Source organism: Ixodes scapularis, unplaced genomic scaffold, assembly GCF_016920785.2.
Source record: "Ixodes scapularis isolate PalLabHiFi unplaced genomic scaffold, ASM1692078v2 PGA_scaffold3__209_contigs__length_174095766, whole genome shotgun sequence".
Classification (NCBI taxonomy): Eukaryota; Metazoa; Arthropoda; class Arachnida; order Ixodida; family Ixodidae; genus Ixodes; species Ixodes scapularis.
The window spans coordinates 41,717,955-41,735,152 of NW_024609868.1; the positions used below are offsets into that span (position 1 = coordinate 41,717,955).

At 45.7% G+C, this 17,198-nt stretch overlaps 1 protein-coding gene across 1 annotated transcript; it reads right to left on the reverse strand.

Annotated features, from left to right (window-relative positions):
- Positions 1-15,399: 15,399 nt before the first annotated feature.
- LOC115319287 (zinc finger BED domain-containing protein 4-like) lies at positions 15,400-16,232 on the reverse strand. Its single transcript, XM_040215227.3, has 2 exons — positions 16,139-16,232; positions 15,400-15,962 (listed from the first exon to the last, which is right to left on the reverse strand). Exons 1-2 carry the CDS (start codon positions 16,189-16,191, stop codon positions 15,506-15,508), a joined length of 510 nt encoding a protein of 169 aa, XP_040071161.1. The 5' UTR covers positions 16,192-16,232; the 3' UTR covers positions 15,400-15,505.
- Positions 16,233-17,198: the final 966 nt, after the last annotated feature.

Below are 17,198 nucleotides of genomic sequence, written 5' to 3' on the forward strand. Positions count from 1 at the left end.
TCCTGCTACCTTTTGCCAAAATATGGGTAATCTGCGTCAAGCCTGCGCCAAAGAACCAACTTTGGTCGCCTTTGAAAGCCGAAACTAAACTGAGTACCGCAATTAAGCACACATGAGCTAGGTGGTGCAAGCAGCCGTCCGATACAAGGTACCCTGCATCAATTGTTCATCCGGTCTTGCATGGCGTTTCCCCCCGTCTCTCCTGTCGCGTCTTTAAAAAAAATATAAAAAAAAAAACATTTCAATGATAGACGTGGGTGTGTGCGGACGCTCCGACGCTAGCGTGCTGGGTACCAGCCGTGCAGTTTGGTCCGATATATTTGTATCATTTAACTGAAGCATTGCAAATGTGTCATGTCATTGGCATTTCAGTTACATGTTGAAAGACTCCCAGGTTGTCTATCTTGACAATAATTAGTTGATTGCGGCGAGCAATGTGTCCTTCGTTTGTACACCACTTGAAAGGAATATCTTTTTTTTTCTAAGAATATCTGCTCCAGAAGCAACTCTCGCTGCTCCGAAACACTGTTTTAGCTGCTCCAAAAGCCAGTTTTGCTGCTCCAAAACTCTGTTTTGGCTGCTCCAGAATGTGCTCCAAAACGGTTTAGGCTAATCACATCACTGCATCTGATTTATTAACCAATAGGCCCATACACCGATAGATCAATATGCCCATGCACCAGTACGCCTATCGGCCGATCCACCGAAAACATACAGATGGGAATTGATGGATACTTTCCAAAAAGAAGTCTCGGAACATAACAGGTAGTGGGTCCAATTGGAAAAATACCAATTGGTATTTTACCAATTGGGAGTTCCAAAACCCAAATGGTTTTCGTTCCAATTGGGAGTCCCAAAACCCAAATGGTTTTCGTTCCAATTGGGACCAATTGGTATTCTTCCAATTGGGAGTCCCAAAACCCAAATGGTTTTCGTTCCAATTGGGACCAATTGGTATTCTTCCAATCGGGAGTTCCAAAACCCAAATGGTCTCCGTTCCAATTGGGACCAATTGGTATTCTTCCAATTGGGAGTTCTAAAACCCAAATGGTTTTCGTTCCAATTGGGAGTCCCAAAACCCAAATGGTTTTCGTTCCAATTGGGACCAATTGGTATTCTTCCAACTGGAACCAATTGGTATTCTTCCAATTGGGAGTTCCAAAACCCAAATGGTTTTCGTTCCAATTGGGAGTCCCAAAACCCAAATGGTTTTCGTTCCAATTGGGACCAATTGGTATTCTTCCAATTGGGAGTCCCAAAACCCAAATCGTTTTCGTTCCAATTGGGACCAATTGGTATTCTTCCAATTGGGAGTCCCAAAACCCAAATGGTTTTCGTTCCAATTGGGACCGATTGGTATTCTTCCAACTGGAACCAATTGGTATTCTTCCAATTGGGAGTCCCAAAACCCAAATGGTTTTCGTTCCAATTGGGAGTCCCAAAACCCAAATGGTTTTCGTTCCAATTGGGACCAATTAGTATTCTTCCAATTGGGAGTCCCAAAACCCAAATGGTTTTCGTTCCAATTGGGACCAATTGGTATTCTTCCAACTGGAACCAATTGGTATTCTTCCAATTGGGAGTCCCAAAACCCAAATGGTTTTCGTTCCAATTGGGACCAATTGGTATTCTTCCAACTGGAACCAATTGGTATTCTTCCAATTGGGAGTCCCAAAACCCAAATGGTTTTCGTTCCAATTGGGAGTCCCAAAACCCAAATGGTTTTCGTTCCAATTGGGACCAATTGGTATTCTTCCAATTGGGAGTCCCAAAACCTAAATGGTTTTCGTTCCAATTGGGAGTCCTAAAACCCAAATGGTTTTCGTTCCAATTGGGACCAATTGGTATTCTTCCAATTGGGAGTCCCAAAACCCAAATGGTTTTCGTTCCAATTGGGAGTCCCAAAACCCAAATGGTTTTCGTTCCAAATTGGGACCAATTGGTATTCTTCCAATTGGGAGTCCCAAAACCCAAATGGTTTTCGTTCCAATTGGGACCAATTGGTATTCTTCCAACTGGAACCAATTGGTATTCTTTCAATGGGGAGTTCCAAAACCCAAATAGTTTTCGTTCCAATTGGGAGTCCCAAAACCCAAATGGTTTTCGTTCCAATTGGGACCAATTGGTATTCTTCCAATTGGGAGTCCCAAAACCCAAATGGTTTTCGTTCCAATTGGGACCAATTGGTATTCTTCCAATTGGGAGTCCCAAAACCCAAATGGTTTTCGTTCCAATTGGGACCAATTGGTATTCTTCCAACTGGGAGTCCCAAAACCCAAATGGTTTTCGTTCCAATTGGGACCAATTGGTATTCTTTCAATTGGGAGTCCCAAAAACCCAAATGGTTTTCGTTCCAATTGGGACCGATTGGTATTCTTCCAACTGGAACCAATTGGTATTCTTCCAATTGGGAGTCCCAAAACCCAAATGGTTTTCGTTCCAATTGGGAGTCCCAAAACCCAAATGGTTTTCGTTCCAATTGGGACCAATTGGTATTCTTCCAATTGGGAGTCCCAAAACCCAAATGGTTTTCGTTCCAATTGGGACCAATTGGTATTCTTCCAACTGGAACCAATTGGTATTCTTCCAATTGGGAGTCCCAAAACCCAAATGGTTTTCGTTCCAATTGGGACCAATTGGGAGTCCCAAAACCCAAATGGTTTTCGTTCCAATTGAGACCAATTGGTATTCTTCCAACTGGAACCAATTGGTATTCTTCCAATTGGGAGTCCCAAAACCCAAATGGTTTTCGTTCCAATTGGGAGTCCCAAAACCCAAATGGTTTTCGTTCCAATTGGGACCAATTGGTATTCCAACTGGAACCAATTGGTATTCTTCCAATTGGGAGTTCCAAAACCCAAATGGTTTTCGTTCCAATTGGAAGAATACCAATTGGTTCCAGTTGGAAGAATACCAATTGGTATTCTTCCAATTGGGAGTCCCAAAACCCAAATGGTTTTCGTTCCAACTGGAACCAATTGGTATTCTTCCAATTGGGAGTTCCAAAACCCAAATGGTTTTCGTTCCAATTGGGAGTCCCAAAACCCAAATGGTTTTCGCTCCAATTGGGACCAATTGGTATTCTTCCAATTGGGAGTCCCAAAACCCAAATGGTTTTCGTTCCAATTGGGACCAATTGGTATTCTTCCAACTGGAACCAATTGGTATTCTTCCAATTGGGAGTCCCAAAACCCAAATGGTTTTTGTTCCAATTGGGACCAATTGGTATTCTTCCAACTGGAACCAAGGTATTCTTCCAACTGGGAGTCCCAAAACCCAAATGGTTTTCATTCCAATTGGGAGTCCCAAAACCCAAATGGTTTTCGTTCCAATTAGACTACTTCCATAAAGCCCTGCATGCAACACGGCGCGCGTTGCACTCTGGGAACTAGTTGGCCAGGGAGGAGGGTGGCATGGTTTCGGTTTCGATCGACATGTCGACAAGAGATTATATACACAGAGCGTGGACTATTAACGGTCGTTATCTCATGTTTTCTGGTCCCGAGAACGTCATTTGTGGCCTCTAAACTAACCTAAATGGCTAGACCTCGAAGCTTTAGCACAAGCCCGAGACGTATAGCTTGTCTTAACACATGTTTGTTGTATTTTTGTACTTGAGCCTTTCCGTTAGCGTTCCAATCGAGGTATGTGGACTAGCCTGTGCTTGGAATTTCGACGCTGCGAAGCTCGGGGATCTCGCTTGTGTCGAATCCACAAGCTGTAGCAACCAATAAGTATGCATACATCGAGCTCGCGCCTTTACATTGGTGTTGTTGATCAGGAAGTTTGTTTGTTTCGTGCGTCCATAGACGAAATATTACTTTTTGCAATTACTGTTTTTCTTAATACGCCCGAGTACGCGAAGTAAAACTCGGAGGCGCCATTGAAAAGCTCAATTTTAACTAACTTCTTATCTCTTATCTGTACTGACCCGCAGCACTGCACGAAGTGAAGTCCCCACCCGCTTGCTTTCCACTAATATATTCAACATCGCGTATGCGCATAAAGTTATCCTGAAATCATATAGGCACATTCGCACATACAGACCGTTTTAAGAAAGCAAAAGTCGAGCACTTTTGTGAAGAATGTTGCACCGTTCACCGGAAGTGCGCCGGACGGGCATGAACCAAACGAACGAAACTATTCAAAGCGCGGTTGACGGTTGCTAATGGCCATAATATTTATTATGCGTTTGCTTCTTCCTACCTGAGTATGCCGAGGTCATTTCGGACACACCGTTCAGTCACAGATCTTGGGCGTCAGTAATGCTCGTCCAAAAAGGCTTAGCGAGGAGTAGGGGACGCTTGTTAGGGCCTCCGTCGTAGCTAGCCGATCTCAGCGTTCGCAAAAACTTCATCTTCTATCAGCATAAAATTTGAGTGGGAGATATATGATGACACGAGGAAGGCATCAAAGTAACTTTTGTGCAGTAGCGAGGTCGAATTTATTGCGTTTCCTTAAAAGTTCATGCGTCAACGCTGGGCTCAACTTTGATTCTCCTGTGAGGATGCGGCTTGCTTTTCGCTAAATGAAGTAACAAGAAGCGGACGTTTGGCAAACAAAATACGTGTAAGGCTCCAGATGACCAAATTTCAGTTCTAGTTCACTGGTACTAGACGGGATCATTGAAATTGAACTCAAAGATGCACTCGTGGGGTGAGGTGACTAAGCCACGTCTTACTACGTTTGCACACGCACTCATAATATTCGGTGTTTCGGGAACCAAGGAAAGTGCCCCGGTCTTCGTTTTGTATCGCTCCAGAATAAGTGTATTGTACGTTCGTGAAAAGTCAGATAATCGAAAACGCAAGCAGCACGTTCGGTCGCGGCGTGATAGCATGAGATGAAGCTGCTCAGTCGAAACCGAAACTGAGTGGCCAACTAGTTCCCAGAGTGCACTGCGTGGTATTTCGCCGCGATGGGGCGCGTCGGTTTTGGAAGAAGTCAAAACCCAAATGGTTTTCGCTCCAATTGGGACCAATTGGTATTCTTCCAACTGGAACCAATTGGTATTCTTCCAATTGGGAGTTCCAAAACCCAAATGATTTTCGTTCCAATTGGGACCAATTGGTATTCTTCCAACTGGAACAAATTGGTATTCTTCCAATTGGGAGTTCCAAAACCCAAATGGTTTTCGTTCCAATTGGGACCAATTGGTATTCTTCCAATTGGAACCAATTGGTATTCTTCCAATTTGGAGTCCCAAAACCCAAATGGTTTTCGTTCCAATTGGGACCAATTGGTATTCTTCCAATTGGGAGTCCCAAAACCCAAATGGTTTTCGTTCCAATTGGGACTAATTGGTATTCTTCCAACTGGAACCAATTGGTATTCTTCCAATTGGGAGTCCCAAAACCCTAATGGTTTTCGTTCCAATTGGGAGTCCCAAAACCCAAATGGTTTTCGTTCCAATTGGGACCTAATGGTTTTGTTCCAATTGGAACCAATTGGTATTCTTCCAGTTGGGAGTCCCAAAACCCAAATGGTTTTCGTTCCAATTGGGAGTCCCAAAACCCAAATGGTTTTCGTTCCAATTGGGACCAATTGGTATTCTTCCAACTGGAACCAATTGGTATTCTTCCAATTGGGAGTCCCAAAACCCAAATGGTTTTCGTTCCAATTGGGAGTCCCAAAACCCAAATGGTTTTCGTTCCAATTGGGACCAATTGGTATTCTTCCAATTGGGAGTCCCAAAACCCAAATGGTTTTCGTTCCAATTGAGACCAATTGGTATTCTTCCAACTGGAACCAATAGGTATTCTTCCAATTGGGAGTCCCAAAACCCAAATGGTTTTCATTCCAATTGGGAGTCCCAAAACCCAAATGGTTTTCGTTCCAATTGGGACCAACTGGTATTCTTCCAATTGGGAGTCCCAAAACCCAAATGGTTTTCGTTCCAATTGGGACCAATTGGTATTCTTCCAATGGGGAGTTCCAAAACCCAAATGGTCTCCGTTTCAATTGGGACCAATTGGTATTCTTCCAATTGGGACCAATTGGTATTCTTCCGATGGGGAGTTCCAAAACCCAAATGGTGTCCGTTCGTATTGGGACCAATTGGTATTCTTCCAATTGGGAGTTCCAAAACCCAAATGGTTTTCGTTCCTATTGGGACCAATTGGTATTCTTCCAACTGGAACCAATTGGTATTCTTCCAATTGGGAGTCCCAAAACCCAAATGGTTTTCGTTCCAATTGGGACCAATTGGTATTCTTCCAACTGGAACCAATTGGTATTCTTCCAATTGGGAGTCCCAAAACCCAAATGGTTTTCGTTCCAATTGGGAGTCCCAAAACCCAAATGGTTTTCGTTCCAATTAGACTACTTCCATAAAGCCCTGCATGCAACACGGCGCGCGTTGCACTCTGGGAACTTGTTGGCCAGGGAGGAGGGTGGCATGGTTTCGGTTTCGATCGACACGTCGACAAGAGATTATATACACAGAGCGTGGACTATTAACGGTCGTTATCTCATGTTTTCTGGTCCCGAGAACGTCATTTGTGGCCTTTAAACTAACCTAAATGGCTAGACCTCGAAGCTTTAGCACAAGCCCGAGACGTATAGCTTGTCTTAACACATGCTTGTTGTATTTTTGTACTTGAGCCTTTCCGTTAGCGTTCCAATCGAGGTATGTGGACTAGCCTGTGCTTGGAATTTCGACGCTGCGAAGCTCGGGGATCTCGCTTGTGTCGAATCCACAAGCTGTAGCAACCAATAAGTATGCATACATCGAGCTCGCGCCTTTACATTGGTGTTGTTGATCAGGAAGTTTGTTTGTTTCGTGCGTCCATAGACGAAATATTACTTTTTGCAATTACTGTTTTTCTTAATACGCCCGAGTACGCGAAGTAAAACTCGGAGGCGCCATTGAAAAGCTCAATTTTAACTAACTTCTTATCTCCTATCTGTACTGACCCGCAGCACTGCACGAAGTGAAGTCCCCACCCGCTTGCTTTCCACTAATATATTCAACATCGCGTATGCGCATAAAGTTATCCTGAAATCATATAGGCACATTCGCACATACAGACCGTTTTAAGAAAGCAAAAGTCGAGCACTTTTGTGAAGAATGTTGCACCGTTCACCGGAAGTGCGCCGGACGGGCATGAACCAAACGAACGAAACTATTCAAAGCGCGGTTGACGGTTGCTAATGGCCATAATATTTATTATGCGTTTGCTTCTTCCTACCTGAGTATGCCGAGGTCATTTCGGACACACCGTTCAGTCACAGATCTTGGGCGTCAGTAATGCTCGTCCAAAAAGGCTTAGCGAGGAGTAGGGGACGCTTGTTAGGGCCTCCGTCGTAGCTAGCCGATCTCAGCGTTCGCAAAAACTTCATCTTCTATCAGCATAAAATTTGAGTGGGAGATATATGATGACACGAGGAAGGCATCAAAGTAACTTTTGTGCAGTAGCGAGGTCGAATTTATTGCGTTTCCTTAAAAGTTCATGCGTCAACGCTGGGCTCAACTTTGATTCTCCTGTGAGGATGCGGCTTGCTTTTCGCTAAATGAAGTAACAAGAAGCGGACGTTTGGCAAACAAAATACGTGTAAGGCTCCAGATGACCAAATTTCAGTTCTAGTTCACTGGTACTAGACGGGAGCATTGAAATTGAACTCAAAGATGCACTCGTGGGGTGAGGTGACTAAGCCACGTCTTACTACGTTTGCACACGCACTCATAATATTCGGTGTTTCGGGAACCAAGGAAAGTGCCCCCGTCTTCGTTTTGTATCGCTCCAGAATAAGTGTATGGTACGTTCGTGAAAAGTCAGATAATCGAAAACGCAAGCAGCACGTTCGGTCGCGGCGTGATAGCATGAGATGAAGCTGCTCAGTCGAAACCGAAACTGAGTGGCCAACTAGTTCCCAGAGTGCACTGCGTGGTATTTCGCCGCGATGGGGCGCGTCGGTTTTGGAAGAAGTCAAAACCCAAATGGTTTCCGCTCCCATTGGGACCAATTGGTATTCTTCCAACAGGAACCAATTGGTATTCTTCCAATTGGGAGTTCCAAAACCCAAATGATTTTCGTTCCAATTGGGACCAATTGGTATTCTTCCAACTGGAACCAATTGGTATTCTTCCAATTGGGAGTTCCAAAACCCAAATGGTTTTCGTTCCAATTGGGACCAATTGGTATTCTTCCAACTGGAACCAATTGGTATTCTTCCAATTGGGAGTCCCAAAACCCAAATGGTTTTCGTTCCAATTGGGACCAATTGGTATTCTTCCATTGGGAGTCCCAAAACCCAAATGGTTTTCGTTCCAATTGGGACTAATTGGTATTCTTCCAACTGGAACCAATTGGTATTCTTCCAATTGGGAGTCCCAAAACCCAAATGGTTTTCGTTCCAATTGGGAGTCCCAAAACCCAAATGGTTTTCGTTCCAATTGGGACCAAATGGTTTTCGTTCCAATTGGGACCAATTGGTATTCTTCCAGTTGGGAGCCCCAAAACCCAAATGGTTTTCGTTCCAATTGGGAGTCCCAAAACCCAAATGGTTTTCGTTGCAATTGGGACCAATTGGTATTCTTCCAATTGGGAGTTCCAAAACCCAAATGGTTTTCGTTCCAATTGGGACCAATTGGTATTCTTCCAACTAGAACCAATTGGTATTCTTCCAATTGGGAGTCCCAAAACCCAAATGGTTTTCGTTCCAATTGGGACCAATTGGTATTCTTCCAACTGGAACCAATTGGTATTCTTCCAATTGGGAGTCCCAAAACCCAAATGGTTTTCGTTCCAATTGGGAGTCCCAAAACCCAAATGGTTTTCGTTCCAATTGGGACCAATTGGTGTTCTTCCAATTGGGAGTCCCAAAACCTAAATGGTTTTCGTTCCAATTGGGAGTCCCAAAACCCAAATGGTTTTCGTTCCAATTGGAACCAATTGGTATTCTTCCAATTGGGAGTCCCAAAACCCAAATGGTTTTCGTTCCAATTGGGAGTACCAAAACCCAAATGGTTTTCGTTCCAATTGGGACCAATTGGTATTCTTCCAATTGGGAGTTCCAAAACCCAAATGGTTTTCGTTCCAATTGGGACCAATTGGTATTCTTCCAACTGGAACCAACTGGTATTCTTCCAATTGGGAGTCCCAAAACCCAAATGGTTTTCGTTCCAATTGGGACCAATCGGTATTCTTCCAACTGGAACCAATTGGTATTCTTCCAATTGGGAGTCCCAAAACCCAAATGGTTTTCGTTCCAATTGGGAGTCCCAAAACCCAAATGGTTTTCGTTCCAATTGGGACCAATTGGTATTCTTCCAATTGGGAGTCCCAAAACTCAAATGGTTTTCGTTCCAATTGGGAGTCCCAAAACCCAAATGGTTTTCGTTCCAATTGGGACCAATTGGTATTCTTCCAACTGGAACCAATTGGTATTCTTCCAATTGGGAGTTCCAAAACCCAAATGGTTTTCGTTCCAATTGGGAGTCCCAAAACCCAAATGGTTTTCGTTCCAATTGGGACCAATTGGTATTCTTCCAATTGGGAGTCCCAAAACCCAAATCGTTTTCGTTCCAATTGGGACCAATTGGTATTCTTCCAATTGGGAGTCCCAAAACCCAAATGGTTTTCGTTCCAATTGGGACCGATTGGTATTCTTCCAACTGGAACCAATTGGTATTCTTCCAATTGGGAGTCCCAAAACCCAAATGGTTTTCGTTCCAATTGGGAGTCCCAAAACCCAAATGGTTTTCGTTCCAATTGGGACCAATTAGTATTCTTCCAATTGGGAGTCCCAAAACCCAAATGGTTTTCGTTCCAATTGGGACCAATTGGTATTCTTCCAACTGGAACCAATTGGTATTCTTCCAATTGGGAGTCCCAAAACCCAAATGGTTTTCGTTCCAATTGGGACCAATTGGTATTCTTCCAACTGGAACCAATTGGTATTCTTCCAATTGGGAGTCCCAAAACCCAAATGGTTTTCGTTCCAATTGGGAGTCCCAAAACCCAAATGGTTTTCGTTCCAATTGGGACCAATTGGTATTCTTCCAATTGGGAGTCCCAAAACCTAAATGGTTTTCGTTCCAATTGGGAGTCCTAAAACCCAAATGGTTTTCGTTCTAATTGGGACCAATTGGTATTCTTCCAATTGGGAGTCCCAAAACCCAAATGGTTTTTGTTCCAATTGGGAGTCCCAAAACCCAAATGGTTTTCGTTCCAAATTGGGACCAATTGGTATTCTTCCAATTGGGAGTCCCAAAACCCAAATGGTTTTCGTTCCAATTGGGACCAATTGGTATTCTTCCAACTGGAACCAATTGGTATTCTTTCAATGGGGAGTTCCAAAACCCAAATAGTTTTCGTTCCAATTGGGAGTCCCAAAACACAAATGGTTTTCGTTCCAATTGGGACCAATTGGTATTCTTCCAATTGGGAGTCCCAAAACCCAAATGGTTTTCGTTCCAATTGGGACCAATTGGTATTCTTCCAATTGGGAGTCCCAAAACCCAAATGGTTTTCGTTCCAATTGGGACCAATTGGTATTCTTCCAACTGGGAGTCCCAAAACCCAAATGGTTTTCGTTCCAATTGGGACCAATTGGTATTCTTTCAATTGGGAGTCCCAAAAACCCAAATGGTTTTCGTTCCAATTGGGACCGATTGGTATTCTTCCAACTGGAACCAATTGGTATTCTTCCAATTGGGAGTCCCAAAACCCAAATGGTTTTCGTTCCAATTGGGAGTCCCAAAACCCAAATGGTTTTCGTTCCAATTGGGACCAATTGGTATTCTTCCAATTGGGAGTCCCAAAACCCAAATGGTTTTCGTTCCAATTGGGACCAATTGGTATTCTTCCAACTGGAACCAATTGGTATTCTTCCAATTGGGAGTCCCAAAACCCAAATGGTTTTCGTTCCAATTGGGACCAATTGGGAGTCCCAAAACCCAAATGGTTTTCGTTCCAATTGAGACCAATTGGTATTCTTCCAACTGGAACCAATTGGTATTCTTCCAATTGGGAGTCCCAAAACCCAAATGGTTTTCGTTCCAATTGGGAGTCCCAAAACCCAAATGGTTTTCATTCCAATTGGGACCAATTGGTATTCCAACTGGAACCAATTGGTATTCTTCCAATTGGGAGTTCCAAAACCCAAATGGTTTTCGTTCCAATTGGAAGAATACCAATTGGTTCCAGTTGGAAGAATACCAATTGGTATTCTTCCAATTGGGAGTCCCAAAACCCAAATGGTTTTCGTTCCAACTGGAACCAATTGGTATTCTTCCAATTGGGAGTTCCAAAACCCAAATGGTTTTCGTTCCAATTGGGAGTCCCAAAACCCAAATGGTTTTCGTTCCAATTGGGACCAATTGGTATTCTTCCAATTGGGAGTCCCAAAACCCAAATGGTTTTCGTTCCAATTGGGACCAATTGGTATTCTTCCAATTGGGAGTCCCAAAACCCAAATGGTTTTCGTTCCAATTGGGACCAATTGGTATTCTTCAAACTGGAACCAATTGGTATTCTTCCAATTGGGAGTCCCAAAACCCAAATGGTTTTCGTTCCAATTGGGACCAATTGGTATTCTTCCAGTTGGGAGTCCCAAAACCCAAATAGTTTTCGTTCCAACTGGAACCAATTGGTATTCTTCCAATTGGGAGTTCCAAAACCCAAATGGTTTTCGTTCCAATTGGGAGTCCCAAAACCCAAATGGTTTTCGTTCCAATTGGGACCAATTGGTATTCTTCCAATTGGGAGTCCCAAAACCCAAATGGTTTTCGTTCCAATTGGGACCAATTGGTATTCTTCCAATTGGGAGTCCCAAAACCCAAATGGTTTTCGTTCCAATTGAGACCAATTGGTATTCTTCCAACTGGAACGAATTGGTATTCTTCCAATTGGGAGTCCCAAAACCCAGATGGTTTTCGTTCCAATTGGTATTCTTCCAACTGGAACCAGTTGGTATTCTTCCAATTGGGAGTCCCAAAACCTAACTGGTTTTGGCAATTGGTACCAATTGGAAAAGCCAATTGGAACCAATGGGTATTTTTAGCTGGGCTGAGAATGCGCATTGTGGTTGTTCAGTCTAACAACATATGTTGACACTTTTTTTAGAAGGTGAGTGAGCAGTTGGGATACCTATCTTGGAAGAGTGTGGAATGAAGTTCCTTTAGAACGCAATCATTCCGAGGTATCTTTGTAGGCTCTTTACGTCATGTGGGCTTGGGTATTCCATTAGCGCGCGCAACTTATCTTTGTTGGGGCGGAACGTGTCATTATCCACAACGAAACCAAGGATGTTAATTTTGGGCATGGCCAACTGAACTTCTCCGGGGTGAATCGTGAGGCCAGCCTTACGCATTTGCTAAAGTATGACACCCGAAGGTGTTTTTTAACTCCTAAATAGTTTTCGAGAAAACAACCCCATCACCCATGTATGATATGGCAAATTCATACTTCGAGTTCTTGAGTAAAACATCCATCAGGCGTCGAAAACCTCGATCTCAAGAAACTTGCAACTGCAATCTAGCGTTGTAAACATGGTCGAGTTACTGAACGCGTATATCACAGAAGAAACGCTTGTGAAAGGGTAGCTGTCTGGATGGACATATCAATAGGCTGCCTGTAATCCACACAGTCTGGCTGTTCCGTCTTTTTTCGGAGCGAGAACAATGGAGAACACCCAAGAGCTCTTCGACTCACATATGCTGAACCGGTGTCAATCATCTCGAGTGCCGCATCTAGGAGTGCCCTTTTGTGGACGCTGATCAGTCGAGGGTTGCACCTCTGAGGCGGCGCGTCACCTTTTTCAATGATTCTCGAACGCCGGCAGGCAAGACGTCCAGCACAATGGTGAAGTGGGCTGCACTGGGCGGGTTACGGATGCAGTCCTCCTGTCTGGTAAACGGAATCAGCTCTGGTTGTTGCCCCAGCCATTATCCACAACCAGAAAATTCGAGTGCCATGTTTTCACCTTTATGAAATCTCGGCCCAAGATCACGGGTATCACGAGCCCTGGCAGATAAAGAAATCGCTGATGCCGCTTCTTTCCATTAAACAGAGTCTGCAGCCTTATGGCTCAGCCAGCTGTTATCGCTGTACCAGAAGCTAGCTGCAAACGCACTTCGCATTCCCAGAGGCCTATCGTTTTTGCTTTGCACTGTTCGAAAACGAAATCCCTTATAATTGAGGTAGCAGCCCCAGCATTCAAAAGTGCGACAATGGGAACATCAAGCTGTGAAATAGTCATGCGCGGTTCAATGAAATCAAGTGTGGTTCGACATATTGATTGAATTTGTGCCGTGGCCTCGCTGCCCCCAGGGACTGTAACGGCCGTCGGCGAGTGGCTGTCTGGCTTCAGCGTCACCGGCCATAGCAGTTTCCCTAGTTGTTGATTCCGGCACTTTGCCGCTGTCTCATGCCACCCCTTGTTTGTAGTGTCCAGAAGCCTTGGACACTGGTGTCGGTGATGGCCAAGCTGCTCGCACTCATTGCAGCAGTCCGACGACAGTTGAATGCTTAGTCCACCCACACTGAAAGTGCCCGTTGGACTACCTCCAGTGATTGGGTAAAGAACCACTATGGGACGGCCTCCGCCGGGCTTGCGACCGGCTGTTGTGGGGAGGACTTGTTCTGTTGCAGCGGGGGTCAATGCTGCATGGCTGCGGGATTGCGATCACAGTGTGCCAGTTTTCCCCAGCACTTGCAGGAGCAGACTCCATTGGTGATCTCCGTTGGGCCCCAGCTTTCGAAATGGTGCAGCCAACAACCTATCATGTGTAGTAACGACCCCCGCCCGGGATCCTCGTGGACCCCGATGCGACCTCCGGGGACCTCTCGAAGAGTGTTAGGTGAACATACGCTTATCCCGCATGGGGGATCACCATGCATGCCACGTCAACTTTCCTGGTTGACAGGTGGGGAAGGGAGGTCTTGTTCGGAGAGTCCACTTGCGTGGAGGCCTCGGGGACCTGCCATGCTCAGCCGGTTCAAGTGCGTACTTGGCTGGTGGCGGCGGCACATAGTTCCACTCAGCAAGCATAGCATCCTCGATGAAGTGGGCACCCCGGGCTAGATCTTCAAGGGCCTCAAAGGTGCGGTTGATGAAGTAAATGTGGTATCTTGGATGGCACTGTCTTCCGACCCGAGCTACTCTGTCCGACTCTGGTGAATTCAGGTTTGCATTTTAGAGCGCAGCTCTTAGGGGCCCGTTTCCAGCCTGAGTGGCGTCGGCGTCAGCGTAACCGGGGGGGGGAGGGGGTCACGTGACCCTCCGAGGTTACGTGACCCCTTGAGGTCACGTGACCCCCCTAAGGTCACGTGACCCCTTCAGGTCACGTGACCCCCGAGGTCACGCAAGCCCCTGAGGTCACGTGACCCCTTAGGTCACGTGACCTCAAGGAGTCACCTATCCCTCAGTACACTTCCATCTTCCTCCTCAAGAGCTGCGCTCTAACCGGCGTTACAGGGAATTGTGAACGGCTTTCATTTTTTGATGAGCTGTTGCATGACCCGAACGTACTGGACCAGACTTTCGTCCGGGTGCTGCGTCCTCGCCTCGAGCTCTCGAAGAATCTGCATTGCGTAGCCTGCAAGCAGAAACTTTTCTCGTAGTCTTGTCTGGAAGTAAACCAGGCTGGTGAAGGGGGCCTGCGGCCCCAACCAGCACCTGGTGCTGGCTTGCAACGCCAGTGGAACAATGAGGTTCATGATGAAGGCTTCCGAGGCAGTGGAGGCAAGGTGGTAGTGGAGGCAAGGTGGTACATCTGCAACTCGCCCAGGAACTCTGCTATGGACTTGACATCGTCGTACCCCATATAGACTGGCACAGTCAAGTGTGGTTGGGGCTCTCGCAATAGGGTCTCCTGCTGGCCAGGCATGAGGGCCATGCGCTGCATCACGGAGTGCCCAGCTCCGTGACCTTCGTGAGCAGTTTCATTTGTGCCGCTGCGGCCATTGCGGCTTCCTGCTCCCATGCAAGCATGGCTGCAATCACATAAAAGAAACGCCTTTCAGAAACACAAGCGCATAAAACGATTGCTGCGGTGACAAAACAGACAGTCTGAAACACGCCAATACAACAAACACGGACGTGACAGAAGCACAGAACGACACTAGGAAACGTGGGGACTGGGGAAAAGGCTTACCAAAAGAAATCATGCCCCATGAAATTCCCGCGAGCGGGTAGCATACCACGCTTGGGTACCATTGTGGTTGGTTTGCCTTGCTCAGTCATGGGCACGTTACCAGTAAAAAGTAACAGTGTTACAGTTACAGTTACCTAGGGGGAAAAAGTAACTCTGTTACAGTTACAGTTATCGGATTAAAAAAGTAACGTGTTACAGTTACAGTTACCGCAGAAAGAGTAACGCCGTTACTTTCTCGTTACAGTACCAAAATTGGACACAAGAAACCATAAACCAAAAAAAATATTTTATTTGTTACACTGTAGTGAGAAGAAAGATGAACTGCTGAGAAATTAGAAAACATTAAAACCGAAGGGTGCTTCTTTTTTGTGTCATTCGTCGTTTCAGAATTTTAACGATTATAACTTATTTGCAATATTTGTTATAACTTAATATCAACTGTTTTTCAAAATTGTCATCGGAGAGCTTCCCTCTCTTGATGGCGAACACATCGCGTCCTTTGCTGAACAGGCGTTCAGCCGGCGCGCTTGACGGAATCCCCGTGTTGAGCCTGATGAAGATCCTCTTTATCATGGGGAACCTTGAGAGCCCGGTCAGATCGGTCGCGGGGTCGCTCACCCACTGTTGCACCTCCGTTGATGATGGTAATGCTTGAGGCAAGTGGAAAAAAAAATCGTCTTCGTCGCCATCCTCTTTGCCTGTTGCGTCCTCACTGCAGTGCTCCTCCAGCGCACGACATTCTTCCTCGAGCAGCCGTACAGTTGCAGCTTTCCGCTCGTTTTCCATGATCCAGGATAGCTTGAACTTGGGGTGTACCGCCGCTGCAAGGGCCAAGTCCTTGTCTTCAAGAACTTCTGAAAACCTGTGACGAGACAAGAAACAAAAAGGAGATTTTTGCACTGCTTGAACCTATAAATCGAAATATGGATGATTGAAACCTACAATGTTAAGTGTAGATAGCTCGCACGGATATGCTACCATGCAAACGCATGTGCAGAGAGGGGTAGCAATATAGTGAACAACAAATATATCGCTCACCTCTTCTTGACTCCCGCCTCAAGGGCGTTGGAAAGTGGGGTGCAGTACTGCATTTGTGACAGGGACCCTTGGTATCGCAAGAGCGAGTGGAGAGTGGGCTCCAGCACTGACAAACTGACAAGTGATAGCTGAAGAATAGTGGCCATTTTTGAACCGTCTGGTTAAACTGGCCTCTGCGCAAACCAATCGCATTCCCGCACGTGGCTCAGCCCCCAAAAGTTTTCACCAATAGGCGACAGGGTACAAGCTTTCGGACATACGTTGCGTTAGATGAACCTCCCGCGTCAGTGAACATTTTCGTTTATTTTTCACTCCGAAACCAAAGAGGACACAGATGGTCACATAATTACCTTATGGGATATACTCGAAAGCAGGCTTAAATATAGCAGGTCAAACAGCTTTGGAAGAATATAGGGGGAAAGGAGACAAAGTGAGGCCTTCTGGTGCTCTACGTGTGTACGACGACCACCGCGGCGCCTCTGTCTCAAACGCCAACTGTGGAAGATCAGTCCGCACACGCGCCTCAAAACAGCAATTTCTCTCTCTTAAAAACACGTGTTTTCCGGGTAATCGCTTCAGCTGGAGCACTGCAGAGAATCCACAACAAAACGTCTATTGGAGTATTTCTTGGGGCTGTCAGCGGGAAAGGCAATTTACTCGAGCGGTTCCGAAGAGAAAGAATAAGTTAAACAAGCGCCGACTTTCCGCCTAATATGGGGACGGCTTCCTTGGAAACTCATAGCGAAGAGGGAGCGGCGACCGGCTGGGTGTAAAAGCGACGTACAGCGCGGACATATCTGACAAAGAGGAAGGGAGAGGGGGAAGGGCAGACACAGCCCAGACGGAATACTCGGAGACATGTCGCATGACCACCGACACCCGCAGACGGTCCCCACAGAAGAAGATTGAGCCAAAGTCGGTGAAACACACATTGTTTGCCTCCCCTACCACCGCAGGCGCCGCTTCCTTAATCTCCCGGTTTCGTGCTCGCTCGTCCGTCTCGTCTATGGTCCGTCGTGGGCAAAACGAGGCAATTTTTTTTGTTTGTTCAATTTCTTTT